The sequence below is a fragment of the Henckelia pumila genome, chromosome 4, assembly GCF_033568475.1.
Source record: "Henckelia pumila isolate YLH828 chromosome 4, ASM3356847v2, whole genome shotgun sequence".
Classification (NCBI taxonomy): Eukaryota; Viridiplantae; Streptophyta; class Magnoliopsida; order Lamiales; family Gesneriaceae; genus Henckelia; species Henckelia pumila.
The window spans coordinates 138,446,234-138,463,262 of record NC_133123.1 but is presented as its reverse complement, the minus strand read 5'-3'; the positions used below and the strand labels follow the sequence as shown (position 1 = coordinate 138,463,262).

The window sequence follows — 17,029 nt, the reverse complement described above, 5'->3', positions numbered from 1 at the left end:
TTGGTTGTATTTAAGCTTAAATTATCTTGGGTTGTTTATCTTTTATAGTTTCCGATGTGATTTCTCTGATTATGTTTAATTAAGTTAAATACATGCTTAAACTTCTGATTAGTAGATGATCACGGCGTGGATCACTACAATGATAAACATAACTTTTTTTCTCCTAACGTGTGTTATGGTTGCTAATTATATATATATATATAGTGAGCAAAACTTTTATGTCCAAAATTTTTAAATCTGAATTGCATGAAGAGAACTTGTTACGAGTAGTTCTCCTAAGAGGGAAAAAAAAAAAAGCAAAAAGAACACCTGCAATTTTAAGGTTGCTTATATTTTCTAGAAGGAATCAGCAAATAAAAAAATTAAAATAATTATGTTATCTTTATTTTTCAATTTATTATCTTTTTCGTCATCGTCTCATTTCACGATCCAAAAGGTGTGTTAGCAAGATAGATCGACCATTTTAGGCTTAACTAAATGAACTCTTTATCTCCTTTCTTAGCATAGATTGTATGGATAATATGCTTTGGGAGCGACAAATTTGGGAGACATAATGGGAGTTGCCAATTTTATTATGCAGTCATCAGAAATAGTCAACCGGAAAAATTTGCATGGAGGAAAAATCGTGCAGTAATGAGTGATCGAGCTTTTAATTTATCTGACCCACAACCCGGACCCAATCAAATTGACCGAATCCGATTGGATAGAGTAAAAGCCCTGAACCAGACCAATATAGATGGACGTTGAAAAGTGAAGGGGTAAAAAACGGTCGTGTTTGGGTTTGAAAAGTTTGGAATCATCGTGGAGTACCAAGTCACCAATCTTAAATGCAATTTCTGAGGAAAAGAATACTAGAAACAATTTTTTGCATGTTTTTTCAATTATAATGATCCGTTTGTATATGTAACGACAACCAAACGCTAGGTGCAACGATCTCTAAAACAATACAAATGCTTTATCGGAATGAAGTTGAAATTAAGTTGCATTCAAGTAAATCGTTGAGAAAGTGTTTTACATGGAGTACATAATATACAGCCTAGTTTCGGAGCATAAAACCATTGGAAGTACCCGATTGAGTTCTTGATATATTTATCAAAGCCACTGTTTCTCAGGTACCCGATGAATATAAACTGTATTAGTTGTCTGCTCATCCGTTGTGATCGCATCAATCTGGTTTCTTTAAGTTCAAGCAGTTATCTGTAGCTTGACTGAATAATTCCCGGACCTGCTTTAGTTCCTTTTCTGGACAGCAACGGCATCATCAGATGTTGGATGGGACAAGCACATGAACAGGATTTCCAAAGCAAACTAAAGCAGACTGAGAACTATTGTTGAAGTACTGAGGTTGAAGAAAGGTACTAAACAAAGTTGCACGATACAGGACTGAGCAAATATGAAGTTAATTGGATATTTCACTAGTAACAAGACACAGTTTGAAATGGAATGATATCCATCAATACTGGATCCATAATACTATTATATGGAAAAAATCCTATCAATGTTCTCGAAAAATATAAAATGAAAAACTGGAGTCTCCTTCTTCCCATTAAAAGCAGGGATACTGGAAACCCCATACAAAAGACAATACTGAAGTTAAATCTAGTGCAATAATTAGGAGTAGAAAAGCTTGCCTGCAGCTTCCAGTTGCTTTTGAAGTTCTTGGCCAATTGCATCATTTTCAGCCTGCCAGCAATTCTTTTAATTAGATAAACTTCATAGTGGATACAAACTGAAAAGATTCCATGGTACCAATGAGTATTCAACCCACACAATTATACAGGTTGAGGAGTATATTCTCAAATATTAACAAAGGGCGGCAACTCATCACAGGCCGGTAGAACAACAGAACTCAGGAATATAATCAACACAATTATGCATCGTAGTAATTAGGCAATGCCCTTATCCTACAAAACTCCAGATAAATTAAACTTCATTCAATTAACAGCATGCATCTGGCATCACGTAGTACTCCACAGCCCCACTGTTTCCAAAACAATGCAGGAGCTAAATGACAGCAAATGTAATCTCACATACTCATCCACATTACATCATTTTATTAGAGATAAAGACAAAAAACTTCACACCTGGAGTTCAGCGATTCTTTTCAATTGAGCTTCTTCACCTCCCTCTGATAATGGTAGAGCAGAAACCAATGCATCAAACTGTGAAAAAGAAGACAATCTAAATTTACAGGGACTCCTCATGGACTGGACCAAGCAAATTTCAGAATCACCAAACTATCAACAGAAAGTGTGTTATGAGCACTTGAAACGGATCTAGTTATGGGACGATTCACGGAAAAATTTCCACTAGCTATGGTGTTAGCGTGTTTATGGGATTTTCGCCCTCGTCTCGCTATTTTGAAAATTGTAGGTTGAGGCTCGTTGAAGAGAGAACCTCACGATCTCCACACTTTTGATATGAATAAAAATCTCTGATGATTTTCTTTATTCCAGAACATCTCATAATAAATACAAAAATTGTCTTGAGAAACAAGAAATAAATATTCCTATCTAAACCAAAAGATATAACTTCCTAATTGATGAGATCTACTCTTATTTTGGAATGAACGAGAATATAACAAATTATGGAAATCATATCACTACCAAAGTTGCTAATTTGCAGCCTTGAACTTTCCATGTGTCTTTGATCGATAAACAATATCCTTAGTTGTTGATGGGCCTGGACTAGCTTCTAGAGATTTGTGGGCTGGAGGGGTCGTGACATTACACCCCTCTAGAGATCCGTGATCGTCCTCGATCACGAAAGAAGGAAATTCAGCAGCTAAGGTGGCTGCGTCTGTCCAGGAAGCCTCGCTAGGTGAGCGGCCGGCCCAATGGATTAAAAGTTCGCGACGTCCGTGCCGAATTCGAGAGTCCAAAATGGCCAATGGCTGGGGTGGTGGCTCTTCTGGTGCGAGCCGAGGCAGTTCTGAGCTGTGGGGAATTCAGCCCTTGAACGGTTTCAGAGATGAAACATGGAAGACAGGGTGGATCAAAGAAGAGTCTGGAAGTTTGAGCTTGTATGCAACCTGACCAATACGGGAGATAACTTCGAAAGGGCCATAGTAGCGTGGAGAAAGCTTCTTATTCATGCGAACAACTATGCTAGATTGGCGATATGGTTGTAAGCGCAACAAAACCATATCTCCCACCGAGAATTGGACGTCTCTATGAGAGGCATCATAGTGAGCTTTCATGATGTTTTGGGCATGCAAGAGTTGCTGCCGGAGGCGCTGCAGAATCTCATCCCGTGACTGTAACTCCTTGTCAACCGCCTCCAATTTAGCCACCCCCGGGCAGAATGCTAAAAGACGTGGAGGTGGTCGGCCATACACAACTTCAAATGGGGATGAGCGTAAGGAAGAATGGAAGCTGGTGTTATAACAGAATTCTGCCCAAGCAAGCCAGGTGACCCATTTCTTGGGGAAATCCCCCGAGAAACAACGAAGATACATTTCCACTATGCGGTTGACTGCCTCGGTTTGGCCATCCGACTGAGGATGGTAAGCTGAAGTAAAACAAAGTTGGGTACCACTGAGGCGGAACAATTCTTTCCAAAAGCCACTAGTGAATGTGGCGTCCCTATCACAAACGATAGACTCGGGCAACCCATGAAGCTTGAAGATATTTTCAAAGAAGAGCCGGGCAACTTGCACGGCTGAGTAAGGGTGTGAAAGCGCCACAAAATGCGCATATTTTGAAAATCTGTCAACCACGACCAACAGAACATTTTTGCCTTGTGATTGGGGAAGCCCATCGATAAAATCCATAGAGATATCCGTCCATACATGGTGAGGTACTGGAAGTGGCTGTAATAAACCCGCTGGTTTCAAGTTTTCAGTCTTATTGCGTTGGCACACCGTGCATTCAGCAACAAATTTTTTTATTTGGGCACGCATGCGTGGCCAATAAAAATCACGGGTGATGCGATGCAATGTCTTCTGATAACCCTCGTGGCATGAGTCATGAAAGAATGTGGTGATGGTACTAGTGAGTGCAGAATCCGAGGGCACGAAAATCTTCTGTTTATACCAAAGGAGGCCCTCCGAATGGTCCCAAGGCCCAAGTGCTTCGCCCGTTTGCACCTTCTCGATAAGGGGCTGTAATTCGGGGCGAGCCTGTAGTTCCGACCGAAGTTTTTCCAACCATTGAAGTCGTGGGATTGATATGGCGCAGAGGGAGCTAACTTCAGGCTCGTCTCGGCGAGAGAGTGTGTCAGCGACCACATTAGATTTTTCCGAGCGATATTCCACTCGGAAGTCAAACCCCAACAGTTTGCTAATCCATCGTTGTTGAGGAGAAGTTGTGATGCGCTGCTCTAATAGAAATTTGAGGCTGTAGTGGTCCGTGCGTACCAGAAATGAGACTCCCCACAAGTAAGTACGCCAGTGACGGATTGCTTTTGCCAACCCAATTAACTCCTTTTCATATGCTGGTAATTTACGATGTTGTAGCGCCAAAGTCTGGCTATAGAAAGCGATCGGTCTGCCATGCTGAAGAAGGACAGCCCCTAATCCCATTTCCGAAGCATCACATTCCACGACAAATGGTTCTGAAAAATCAGGTAAGGCTAGTACGGGAGTGGTTGTCATAGCTGACTTTAAGGCCTCAAATGCCCGTGTAGCCTCCTGCGACCACACAAAAGAGTTTTTGCGAAGGAGGCGCATCAAGGGTGCCGCAATAATTCCATAATCTTGGACAAACTTGCGGTAATAGCCCGCAAGGCCAAGGAAACCTCGAAGAGCACGGACTGAGGTTGGTGTTGGCCATGCAGATATAGCAGCAATTTTACCGTCATCGACCTTGACCCCTGATTGTGTCACGAGATGGCCGAGATAGGCGACCTCGGTTTGAGCCAGCAAGCATTTGGAGCGTTTCAGAAAAAACTGTTGGGTCTTAATCGTGGAGAAGACTTTACGTAAGTGTTCCATGTGATCATCCCATGATTTACTGTAAACGAGAATGTCGTCAAAGAAGACGAGAACAAAACGCCGTAAATACTCCCCGAAGATAGAGTTCATGATGGCTTGGAAGGTAGATGGTGCATTGGTAAGCCCGAAGGGCATGACCAGAAACTCGAAATGACCGTGATGGGTTCTGAAAGCCGTCATGTGGATACATGCTGGGTCCATCAAGATTTGGTGGTACCCTGCTCGAAGATCGAGTTTGGTGAAGTATTGTGCCCCATGAAGTTCTTCCAGCAGCTCGTCAATCACCGGAATGGGAAACTTATCTTTCACTGTTCTAGCATTCAGGGCCCGATAGTCCACGCAAAATCGCCAAGAGTGATCTGCCTTGCTGACTAATAATACAGGGGAGGAAAAGGGCGAGGTGCTGGGTCGAATAATCCCCTGTTTGGCCATTTCCGCGCACTGTCTCTCGATCTCATCTTTCTGAGCATGTGGGTAGCGGTAAGGCCGAACCACGACAGGATCTGTCCCTTGTGTTAATAAGATTCTGTGAGTTTGTTGCCGCCTTGGAGGGAGACCCGTAGGTTGCTCAAAAATGCTGTCGAATTCTTCCAGCAACTCTTTGAGACTCGGTTGCTGCTGCTCAATGAAATCAGAGATTGTAAAAGCGAAAGGACCGGAACTGGAATCAAGGTCTTTCCCTTGGAGGCTGATATGACTCCCTTTATAGTGAAAGTGCATCATCATATTGGCGAAGTCCCAGTTAATGGAACCAAGGGGGCACAACCAGTTTACGCCGAGGACCACCCCGAACTCACCCAATGGAATTAAGAAAAGGTCCACAGAGAAATGGGCTGTACTTAGCACAAGCTGCACATTCCGGCAGACACCTGAACACGGAAGTTGCGCACCATTAGCCACTGAAACCTTTAAAGAAGGTCTGGTCTCAATTGCTAACTGTAGTTTGCTGGCCGTTAGTGCATCGATGAAGCAATGCGTGCTCCCTGAATCAATGAGTACCTTTAAGTGGAAGCCAGAAACCTCCCCCCAAATTTGCATAGTTTTGGCGCCTCGAGTGCTTGAAATTGCATGAATAGAGGCTCCAAATTCATTTAAATCCTCGTTGTCAGGGTGCTCCTCATCTTGGACTGTGTCATCCTCGAGACCTTCTAGCAAAAACAAGCGTTTGCAACGATGCCCTGGTGCATATTTCTCATCACAATTGAAACAGAGTCCTTTTGAGCGTCTATCTTCCAATTCTGTTCTACTTAAACGTTTGATGACCGGTGTATGCTGTGGCAAGTTGCCGGCACGACGCAAGGGCGTGCGCACTTCATCTTGTGGGTTGTCGATACGGGTTGTATATAACCGTGCCAAGTTCATTGCAGTAGTGAGAGTGGTTGGTTGATGGATTTGGACTTCAATAGCAACACTTTTACGTAATCCGCCAATGAACAACTGGACCTCCTGCTGGGCTGTTAAAGAGCAAGAACGGGCCAGCAACTCCTCAAAACGCTCCTGATAATCGTCCACCGATCCTGTTTGGCGAAGTTTGGCCAGTTCGCCAAAGGTATCGCATCGGATTGGTGGGCCAAATCTAAGATCACATTGTTCCGCAAAGTCTTCCCACTGAAGATCGGGATGATCTTTCTTTAATTTACGGAACCACATTTGTGCCTTGCCCTCGAGGTGAAAGGATGCCAGCCCCACCTTTTCTGCTTCGTGTGTGTGTTGGTGTTCAAAGAAGTGCTCGCAGCGATTTAGCCAAGCCAAGGGGTCCGACTTCCCGTCGTAACAAGGGAAATCCAACCTGGTGTATTTGGGGACGAACAGTGAGTTGTCCCGTCCGTCGTTTGTGCGTGGCTTTGAAAAGTGGGATTCCTTGCGGCTGTCGGTGTTATCATTAATGGTTTCGGTTTTGGATGCGTTGATGTTGAGAGAGATCTCCTCAAGTCGGTTGCTTAATTCTCGCTGTCGTTGATCATTCTCTCGCTGCCGCTGTTCATTTGCGATCTTGTCCTCTTTGTACATGCCATGAAGGCCTCCAGCTGCCTGTGAATTGCGTGCAAATCCCCCATAGCGCCCGGCTCTGATACCAAGTTGTTATGAGCACTTGAAACGGATCTAGTTATGGGACGATTCACGGAAAAATTTCCACTAGCTATGGTGTTAGCGTGTTTATGGGATTTTCGCCCTCGTCTCGCTATTTTGAAAATTGTAGGTTGAGGCTCGTTGAAGAGAGAACCTCACGATCTCCACACTTTTGATATGAATAAAAATCTCTGATGATTTTCTTTATTCCAGAACTTCTCATAATAAATACAAAAATTGTCTTGAGAAACAAGAAATAAATATTCCTATCTAAACCAAAAGATATAACTTCCTAATTGATGAGATCTACTCTTATTTTGGAATGAACGAGAATATAACAAATTATGGAAATCATATCACTACCAAAGTTGCTAATCTGCAGCCTTGAACTTTCCATGTGTCTTTGATCGATAAACAATATCCTTAGTTGTTGATGGGCCTGGACTAGCTTCTAGAGATTTGTGGGCTGGAGGGGTCGTGACAAAGTGTTCCACAGAAAACTGTCAAAAACATTGTCCTACAAGGTTTAACGGTGGAAAATGTCTATGGCGTGCTTAGGGACTACTTCCAAGGAAAAAGTTATTTTTGTACAGCACAGATTTAGAAAATGATCCGATGAAGCATAAAATGAGTAAAACAGATGGTTAAAAGATTATTTTTGTATCTTTTATTTAAAAAAAACCACACACACACACACACAACATAGGTCTCAATCTTTTGCTAACAATCAATAATCACGGATGACCAGCAAAATCATGTTTTACCATTTTCAGTGTTGCATTAGGTTATACTATAAAAAAATTTGATGGTGATGCAAATATCTGGGAATTCGAGTACTCGAGATACTGTTAATAAACATAAATCAAACAAGATCTTTCTTTCTGAGGCGAGTTAGAATCACCACAAACTTAAAGAGGATTAACTAGTACCAAAGAGGAATAACTACAAGACAAGTGCCAAAAAAAATAACAAGAAAAGACACACAGTTTTTTGAAATAAGCCAAAAATAATCACGTGAAGGATTAAAAAATCTCACAATATTGAATATGATAAGCGGATTCTATCAATTGCTCATGAATTGCTAGCTGACCAACCTGTTTAGCGGCTTTCACTAGAGCAGAACTCAGAAGTTTGGGCTGCACAGCGAGATTAGCAGTGTCATCCACAACATTAGAAATGGCAGGAGGCTCTGGATAATTAGGTGATAGTTGAACTGGAACGGCATCTCTTTGAAGAGCCCCAAATGTATTGAAAGCAAGAGAAGCTATAGTATTCACTTGTTCTTGTAATTGGGATATTATGTCCATTTCCTTTACTCTGAATTGTTTCAAAAAATTTGGAACAAAATTTGAATAGCTGGGGAGCGGGGATCCAAAAGATTAAAAATTAGATATACAAAATGCACACACAAACACACGAACATGAGAAAAATAACAAACAAGGCTGAAAAAGAAACTGATTGACACTATAATATTGGGGGGAATTTCTAAAAAAAGAATCTTCTTTCACCAAGGAAGGGGAGCTATAATGATAGTAATTATTATAAAAACACATCGTAATTAAATAGAAAGAAACAAGTATAACCTGCAATAATTATCACTAGAACTACCGCACAAATACACCAAGATTTGTTGAATATTTACAATTACAGTCAAACTAAAAAGAAAGAATCTTGATATAAACCCAGGAATTTTCAGAAAAAAAAAAATTCAAACCACAGTTCGCATGTGTGACGAACTAAAGTCCGAATGGCAGTCGATTGTTCGAGCAAACAAGTGTGGTCATAGTTAACTAAGTTACCAAAGTCCAAATTCTTTTCCAACATGCATTTGAGCAAGCACATTATAAGCAAACCACGCGCATTCCTTACGGGGATTTCATCAAACACTGTCAAGGCACCCATCTCATAAATATATACTCGAATTGTTTCACAATGGCAACCAACCTCCAAAGACGAATACAAATCAGCTCAAAAACTCAATCAAATCGAAATATTCCAAGAGACGACCAGAATTACCTTGCAGCGAGAATAAGAGATAAAAATCAATTCTCCACACTCCTCTTTCTCTCTTGAAGCTCCTCCTTTTCCTTGTAAGACCTATTTCTGCGTTAGATTTCACAGACCACAGTTAAGAACGTACGGAGGCTCATAACCGAGTGTTGGGGACAATTTAAATGGGCCTGATTTTTTAATCTATTTGACCAAAACAGCATAATCCCATAAGTCCAATGGACCTTAATGGACCCCAAATTTTAGATTATCCAAATAAAAATATTCGACCAAAGGACCGACTCATTAGTCACCTTGATCTAGTGAGTGTCGAACTAATAGAGTGTTTGCAATCACTTAAAAAAAATGATTGCTAGCTTTTGGGTTAAAAAAAATCATTTTTGTGTGTTTCTTAAACCTAGATTATATGTTACTTATGCTTAACTTAATTGAAATCTAAATGCTAGTCATTTGGTGATTGTGATTCTTCAAAAGTGATTCTAATAAGAAGGTCATTGTTAAATCATTCTAATCACTTATTTATCAAACACTACCCAACTTTAATTTTTAGATTTTCACATTTGTTTCCAAACACTACCAACTTTTGATTTTTCTTAACTTTTTTATAATCTATAAATTAATCACTTCTACAAAATCACAATCTATTGCAAACACTCCATAAGTCAAGTTGTGTGCAATTACTCATTTACTCACAATATTCAGTGTTTTGATTTTAGTGTCTACATTATTTATTTATAGAGAATTTGGGACCCGCAGCCGAACGACATCAATGCTCGTCTCTCGAGCTAATGCAGTAGTTTACTAAATCACATTAGTTGAATAATTATTGGGCAAACATTGTGTGAGAGGCTTATTCAAGAAGATGTTGGTATGGTTAATCAAACTCTTGACTATTGGTCAAATGTTACCTATTCCAACAACACGAATACTCATTTAAGAACGCCAAACAAATCGGTTTTCTATTCAAGCCGACATATGGGTCGGCTTTTTAAGCAAAATTTCAAGCTTGATATTTTTTTTAAAAAAAATATCGCATAGGAAAATATGAGTGATATTCGAGCTGATTAGATAGTTTAAGTTGAGTCCCTATTATTTGAACAAATTAAAATTGTTACCCTTTACTAGATGAAGTCTACAGCTATTTCTAGACAAGCACACCCACATGCAAAACTGATCATATACATCATTTACACCAAAGTGTATTTCAACACATTGAACATGGGATTCTCTATTAAAATCACTTCTCTATTTTCTATTATTTTGTAATATATATAGATATATATAATGTAGGAAGAAGGTGCAATAATATTAAAATTAAATATGCATATATCACGCCCACAAGGGCATAAGCGAGTTGGTAATGCCTAATGTGACGTGTGAAGAAATTCTCCAGCGTTGCGGGTTCGATCCTCGTGTGGAGCATATTCTCTGCTGAAATATTGTGAGGGTATGCTGGAATATGCTTTGGGGGTTGGTCATGTTACTCTCTCCTTCATGTCCCTGCCGCTCGCTGGGGTATGCTCTGGGGGTTGGTCATGTTGCTCCCTCCTTCAGGTCCCTGCCGCTCGTGCACATCCCTTGATTTAACTTTCGCATGAGCCAATGAGCCTCTGACTCATATGAGATGTATGATCCTTTAAAGTCAATCTTTTTTAATGAAATAAAAAAAAATATGCATATATCACGTGTCCCTCTTGCCTTATATCTTATGCATGAAAACGACTCAAAACACCCACATGAGTATGTGTCGTTCCTATCAATTTCCATTCCATACACAACAGTACTCACCTTAATTAACACAACCAATTACCCACTACGTATCTTCTTAAATCTTTGCAAGAATTTCAGCCAGTGAAATGTATAATGAAATTGATGCATATATGTCCACTATTTTCACGTTATTAATTTCATCCAGTGGAATATTATTAATTATTTTAGTTGTTGAGGTATAATTTTAAAACAAATTGCACGATATATAAAAGTTCATCTCTCGATATATTTGGATAAGTGAGGAAAATGCAATTGGATATACAAGTCTCAAGTTCCGTGCAAGGAAATAGGAATGGTACCCACCATCAATTGTCAAGGCATGGGCAACTATGCCATATATTGATACCATAATAATAAACTGGTATGTGGCTAGGCTCCAAGTTTAGATAAATTTCGACAAAATTTATTATGAATTTGATAAAATGCTCCAAGTTTAGATAAATTTCGACAAAATTTATTATGAATTTGATAAAATTTAAGTGATGTAACACGTGGTTGATATTATTAAATATACTAGTATTCCACCTGTGCGATGCACAGAGTATTATAATTATTGGTAATAATTAGTAAATATGAATGCTTGAATAAATAATTCAAATATAAATAAATTAAGGTTGTGTTCGGATAAAAATATTTGAAATCTATGGATTTTAATGTATTTTCAATATTATTTAGATAACTAAAAATAAATCAAATTCATCTTGATATTTATTTACACTACTACACTTGAGCTAATTAAAACAGATTTCAAATCCATAGAATCTTGGAATCAATTTAAATTCATTGTGGCTAGAGGATATGTAGTCAAGCTTATAAAATCTTTAAATTTGGTTCACAATTGAGCTAATCTCAAATAATTTCAAATATTTAGGCTATTGCAATCGATTTCATCGTGTCTAGAGGGTGCTTATAAACTGTCGAAATAAACTGTTTGACATCTATTAAAATGTTTTTGTAAAAGTTGTTTCATCTTTAATTTTTTAGAAATATCTTATTTTATATATTTGACTTTCTCATGTTATCCTTACATAGTTTGTTAAATAACCTCCACCCATTTTTCACATCAATCAAAATTTTCACATTTTAAAATTCAAAATTTTCAAACTCTTATACTTCATAACTCTAGATATAGCTATGTAGATTTTTTCATAAATACTTATAAGTTCTTGTTAGTCGTATTTTTACAATTCTAAAAGTTTTAGATCAAATAGTTTATCTCCATTTGGTTCGAGTATTAATAATCTACGTGTAAAATTATATTGTCTAATCTCACGTTCTTCTTATCATATTATTTATCCATCTATTAATTATAATTTTACATCAATCAAACCATTAATTATTTATTTTAATCAATAAAATCATTATATTTAAATTAATATATTACCCCTGCTAAATAATATTATTCATATTTTATTTATTGTTATAAGAACCTAATGGTAATTTATCATTTTTACATAAAATTTAATCAATTAAATCAAATAAACTATAGTCTATCAATCAAATCAAATATTATATTCACTATCATATTTTATTTATTTTTCATTGCATTACATTATATTACTTATCTATATATTATTTATCTTATCACTCGTACCAAATAAAGCCTTATAATATTATCTTATTTTTTTAAATATTCAATATTATCTTTATCTATAATTTTAAATTGAATAACGTATTATTTGTATTTTTTAAATTTATGATATCTTTACTATTTTTAGAAATGTCTTTTGGGCGGGAAAATTTTTTTACTTCTATTTTAGGTGACTTTCTTGTTTTTATATATAATATAGATGTTTGCAAATAGATTTTAAAAAAAATTATATGTTTGCAAATACAAAGGAATACTGTTAACATAAATTAACAATGATATACAAAGAAAAGATCCTGCATTTATGTGGGATGGAGTTTTCTTCGGGGTCAACATTTAAAAAAAAAAAAATCCTGCATGTGTGGGAGCTTTTATATACATCTTCCAAGAAATAATAGATTTAGAAACAAAAATAAAGTTTATATTTTTACATGGTAATATGATTTTTTTCCCGAGACTAATGGTAATATAATTTTTGAATCTATTGTATTTTTTATTATATATATACTACATAATTTTATTATTTCATACCATAATATAATAGCATGATTTAAATACCATAATATCTTATTTCGAAAAGTAATTAACATAAGATTATAATTTTTATATCCTCTCTCCGAAAATTTAAACGTATTAAATCCAAATCCAAATTTTATTTCCTCACAATAATTTCTAGTAAAATTTCCAATATCCCTCCGAATCATAGCATTCTGTCTGTAAATGTAAATATTTTTGCCCCTCATCGGAGGACATAATCCCTAATAAAAATAAAAACGTAGATTCATCGATTTCGACCATAAACGAAAGAATCGAGGCCGGGATTAGCCATGAAAATGGTGCTGCATAAACTTTGACTTTTGAATATGATTATTATTATAATTATCATCATTTTTCGACTGTTTGAGGAATGACTTGTGGTTGGGTTCACCAGCTACTGAAACCAAGAAACAGAACTAAAAATCTCAATTCATTTCAATTTAATAAACTTTGTGTGATTATTAAATTAAACAAATCAAATTCGTGAATTTTAAGAAGTCAAATCTGAGGAAACCATGGCACGTAGCCCAGGTGCGCACGTGGAATACATAATTTTTTGGTCTTTAAGTTAACTCTTGATTACCGATCGCTAGACCAGAAAGAAAAAAATACCATGTATCTGGCTTACGCATGCCGGCCACGTACCCATAATACCAGAAAGAAAAAAATACCATGTATCTATTTTAGCTATACAAAATTTGTCACCAAATATATATAATTCCACTATCTTATATATCATTCTTACTTGTTAACTTTAATAACGTAAATACCACCAAAAAAAAGTTCATTTCAAGGTGCTAGAAACTCAAAATTAGAGTTGTTAAAGTGGATTGAACCCTGCTGAGTTGTTTCATCCCACCTTTCTAGCTATATAGGTGGGTTGAGTTGACAAAATTTCAACTCACCTAAAAAGTGGACCGCCTCGCCCCGCCAAGTGGTGGGTTGTGGTGGGTTGCAGGTCAACCCGCCTCAACCCACCAAATATAACTAAAAATTGAAAGGTCGGCCCGTCCCGCGCCGCCAAATAGACGGATTGGGTTGATAATTTCCCAACCCGTCTAAATAGTGGGCTAACCCGCCAACATATGAGTTTTGGTGGGTTGCGGGTTGGCCCGTTCCGTCGGTCCGTTTTGACAGCTCTACTCAAAATATGCAAATTAGTTAGCAATCGACTCTAGATCGAATTTCATAAAAGAAAACTACGAGGTTTTCTGTGAGACGGATCATTCCAATCCATATATATAATAAAAAATGATGTATTTAATATGTTGAATCAAGTGGGATATCCGTTTCACAGAGAGCAAAGCATCAATCACGGTCAAAGGATTGCAAACAAGAAATGTGAGATTTGGCCAAACGGAAACACTTGCAACAATCTCGCCTATGATGTGTGAATTAATAATTAGTGTGGGCTTTGCATCACATGCCAGCCAGGCCCCTCCCCTCCCCTCCCCTCCCCTTCCTTTATCCTAACGCCTCGCCAACCGCCCACGCCCTCTCCATCAATTAACAATTATTTTGTCCAATGCCAAGCACTATTTTTTGTATATCCCAAAAATGGGAAAATAAAAACAAAACAAAAATTGTGCACTGTTTTTTTTTTAATATAATTATTTATCTACATTTGTCTCTCGTATACGAAACGATTTCAATCAGAATATTATTTAGATCATCAAATCTGATTAGATCATTGCAAAATTTCCACACACACCAACTTCTATATAACATAAGATATCACACACATAGCATCATCCCCTGCCCTCCCATATATCTCAACCACACTATACGCACCTAAACTCAATCAAAACAGTGCAACATGTTCGCTAGCACGACCCATAGTGAGTACTCAATGGAGCAGTGCCCGCAAGATAGGCCATTTCTCGCGGACACGACGCCGAAATGGAAGCCCAACAAGCTCGAACTAGCACCAAGTTGCCCTAGATGCGCCTCATCCAACACCAAGTTTTGTTACTACAACAACTATAGCTTGTCACAGCCTAGGTACTTCTGCAAGGCGTGTCGAAGGTACTGGACTAAAGGGGGGTCGTTGAGGAACGTCCCCATCGGGGGTGGGTGTCGAAAGTCACGTCGTGCCAGGGCGGCCAGAGCGGCGATGACTTGTCCGGGGCCGACTCATGGTAGCCCGGAAACCACTAACGAAACGATCGACTTGGCCGTCGTTTTCGCCAAGTATTTAAATAGGGATGACGTGGAGATTGTTCATGATCAAGAGTCATATAGCCAGGCAAGTTCATATGACAATATTGATAGTCAAGTTGAAGGTTTTAGTGCAAGGTCGGATCGGAACGGAGAGCCGTCGGATTTTGTGGATGCGGGTCATGGTCATGGTGATCATGATCAAGATCAACTACAGCAAGTGATTCCTCAATCATCATCAGCATTTGAGGGTATCAACGGTCAGGATTTTGTGTACCAGAATTGCGGTGATCTTGAAATGCAGGGTATGTTAGGGGAAGAACTAGCAGGGGATTTAGTATGGTCCGATCATCATGATATAAATTTGGCAAGCTTTGGATCAGAAGAATCAACGGCGCAGATTCAAGATTTTGGGTTATTTTCAGCTGATGATGAGTTAAGAATCTCTGCTAATCTTGTACATGATAATTGGGGTTCATTTGATCTATCTGGCTATGAAATTTTTTCAAGACCTTGATATTTTCATCGATCAGCAATATTTTTATTTTTATTATTTTAATTGAAGGGGGATCGGAGTAGTAATTCTTGGAAGTTAAATGTCACGATTCTCCAAAAGTGACCTGTGCTAGTATGTGATCACGATGACTATATATATACATCATATATAAATTATAGTTTACACATTAACTGAGAAATAGTGACATTTTGCTGGTTTGTATTTGGTTTTATTTTTTTGATGACGGCCATTTAGGTTTGGTTATATGTAGTTCTAGTTCAGTATTCTAAACGACGTAGTTTAGGGTCGTTTAGACAATGTTTAGACACTAGACGATTGTCTATCATCAAGATTTTTAGAAAAGTGATATCTCTAGGCGTTGTTATATCAATTGATAGTCTAGAAAATCTAGCCCACCCCCTCCCCCCTTCCCTTAAAACTAATATAAAATATTTTTTATTTTTAAAATTTTTTTTTGGTAAATATTAATTGACATATTTACTCTAAATTTGTCTTGAATGAAGATGAAAAATATGTCATAAATTTTGAATTTGAATTCGATATAAAAAAAATTATATATTTAGACTAAAAGGAAAAAAAGAACCCCATCAGAACGACCACCTAATCGCTTAGGCCACCGTCTAGCGGTTTTTAGAACACCGAGTTCTATTATTTTAAACAAAATGAAGAAGAAATAATTATGAGACTTACAATCAACTGTTGATATATATATATATATTCAAAAAAATTATATTAAATTTAATTTCTTGAAAATTAAATTATAAAGTTATTTGTGTTCCATGGAAATAGAGGTAAGTGGAAATTAATTTATATTAGTAAATTTGAATGAAAAAAGTAATATTACTTACATATGTTCGAGATATTATTAAAAAATGGGTAAAAACTTGAACTGGTCTGCATAAAATTTCAGAATCGAAATCAGAGTTTTGGGTTTTCAAAAATAACAAAGTTTCCATTTCGGCTTTGTCGTGGGCGTGGATCATTTATAGTGACATGGTTAGCCTTTTTATAGCCCATTGTAAGAATTTAGAAATCAATTAGCCCAAGATCACTTAACTGGACTTGCAGGCCTTTCCGATGGGCTTGGTTTTACACCAATAATTTGGGGTGGCCCACGCATGTCGTAATGTCTCCCGCGCGCGCTTAATTATCCATCGTATTACTATTTAACATTGAATTTATCAAGAAAAATTTGGGACAAACCTTGAATAATCTTATATTCTTATACATAATTTTTCATTTTATCCCCAAAAGCTTGAGAATCTTAACCATAAATTCTAAATTAAAAATTGTTAAAAAACTTTACTTTTAAAAACATTTATAATAGTACGATGATCAACACGTATCTAATAACTCGCTATAAAGAATTATATATATACATTTTTATCGAGCGTAAATGGATCGAGATGCATGGTAAAAAAAACTCGAGCTGGAGATCGATATGGA

General features: G+C 37.4%; 2 protein-coding genes across 5 annotated transcripts; one reads left to right on the top strand and one right to left on the bottom strand.

The window, feature by feature from the left end:
* Positions 1–849: 849 nt before the first annotated feature.
* LOC140863620 (mediator of RNA polymerase II transcription subunit 21) lies at positions 850–9,148 on the bottom strand. Of its 4 annotated transcripts, none has more exons than XM_073267159.1 (5): positions 9,021–9,148; positions 8,098–8,359; positions 2,085–2,162; positions 1,632–1,683; positions 850–1,383 (listed from the first exon to the last, which is right to left on the bottom strand). In XM_073267159.1, exons 2-5 carry the CDS (start codon positions 8,308–8,310, stop codon positions 1,262–1,264), a joined length of 465 nt encoding a protein of 154 aa, XP_073123260.1. In that variant the 5' UTR covers positions 8,311–8,359; positions 9,021–9,148; the 3' UTR covers positions 850–1,261. The 4 variants fall into 4 exon arrangements, with proteins under 4 accessions (XP_073123260.1, XP_073123263.1, XP_073123262.1 ...); XM_073267162.1 differs by having other exon boundaries at positions 850–1,308; XM_073267161.1 differs by having other exon boundaries at positions 850–1,242.
* A 5,471-nt stretch (positions 9,149–14,619) lies between these two features.
* On the top strand, positions 14,620–15,790 carry LOC140867009 (dof zinc finger protein DOF3.5-like). Its single transcript, XM_073272075.1, has one exon. The coding sequence runs from the start codon at positions 14,726–14,728 to the stop codon at positions 15,581–15,583; it is 858 nt and encodes a 285-aa protein (XP_073128176.1). The 5' UTR covers positions 14,620–14,725; the 3' UTR covers positions 15,584–15,790.
* The last annotated feature ends 1,239 nt before the right edge of the window (positions 15,791–17,029 follow it).

Excerpts from the sequence above, each read along its gene's own strand:
- LOC140863620 (XM_073267159.1), bottom strand. The coding sequence starts at position 8,310 with ATGGACATAATATCCCAATTACAAGAACAAGTGAATACTATAGCTTCT. Across the intron at positions 2,163-8,097 it reads TAGTGAAAGCCGCTAAACAG|TTTGATGCATTGGTTTCTGC; the intron begins GTTGGTCAGCTA and ends TCTTTTTCACAG. Across the intron at positions 1,684-2,084 it reads AAAGAATCGCTGAACTCCAG|GCTGAAAATGATGCAATTGG; the intron begins GTGTGAAGTTTT and ends AATTGCTGGCAG.
- LOC140867009 (XM_073272075.1), top strand. The coding sequence starts at position 14,726 with ATGTTCGCTAGCACGACCCATAGTGAGTACTCAATGGAGCAGTGCCCG.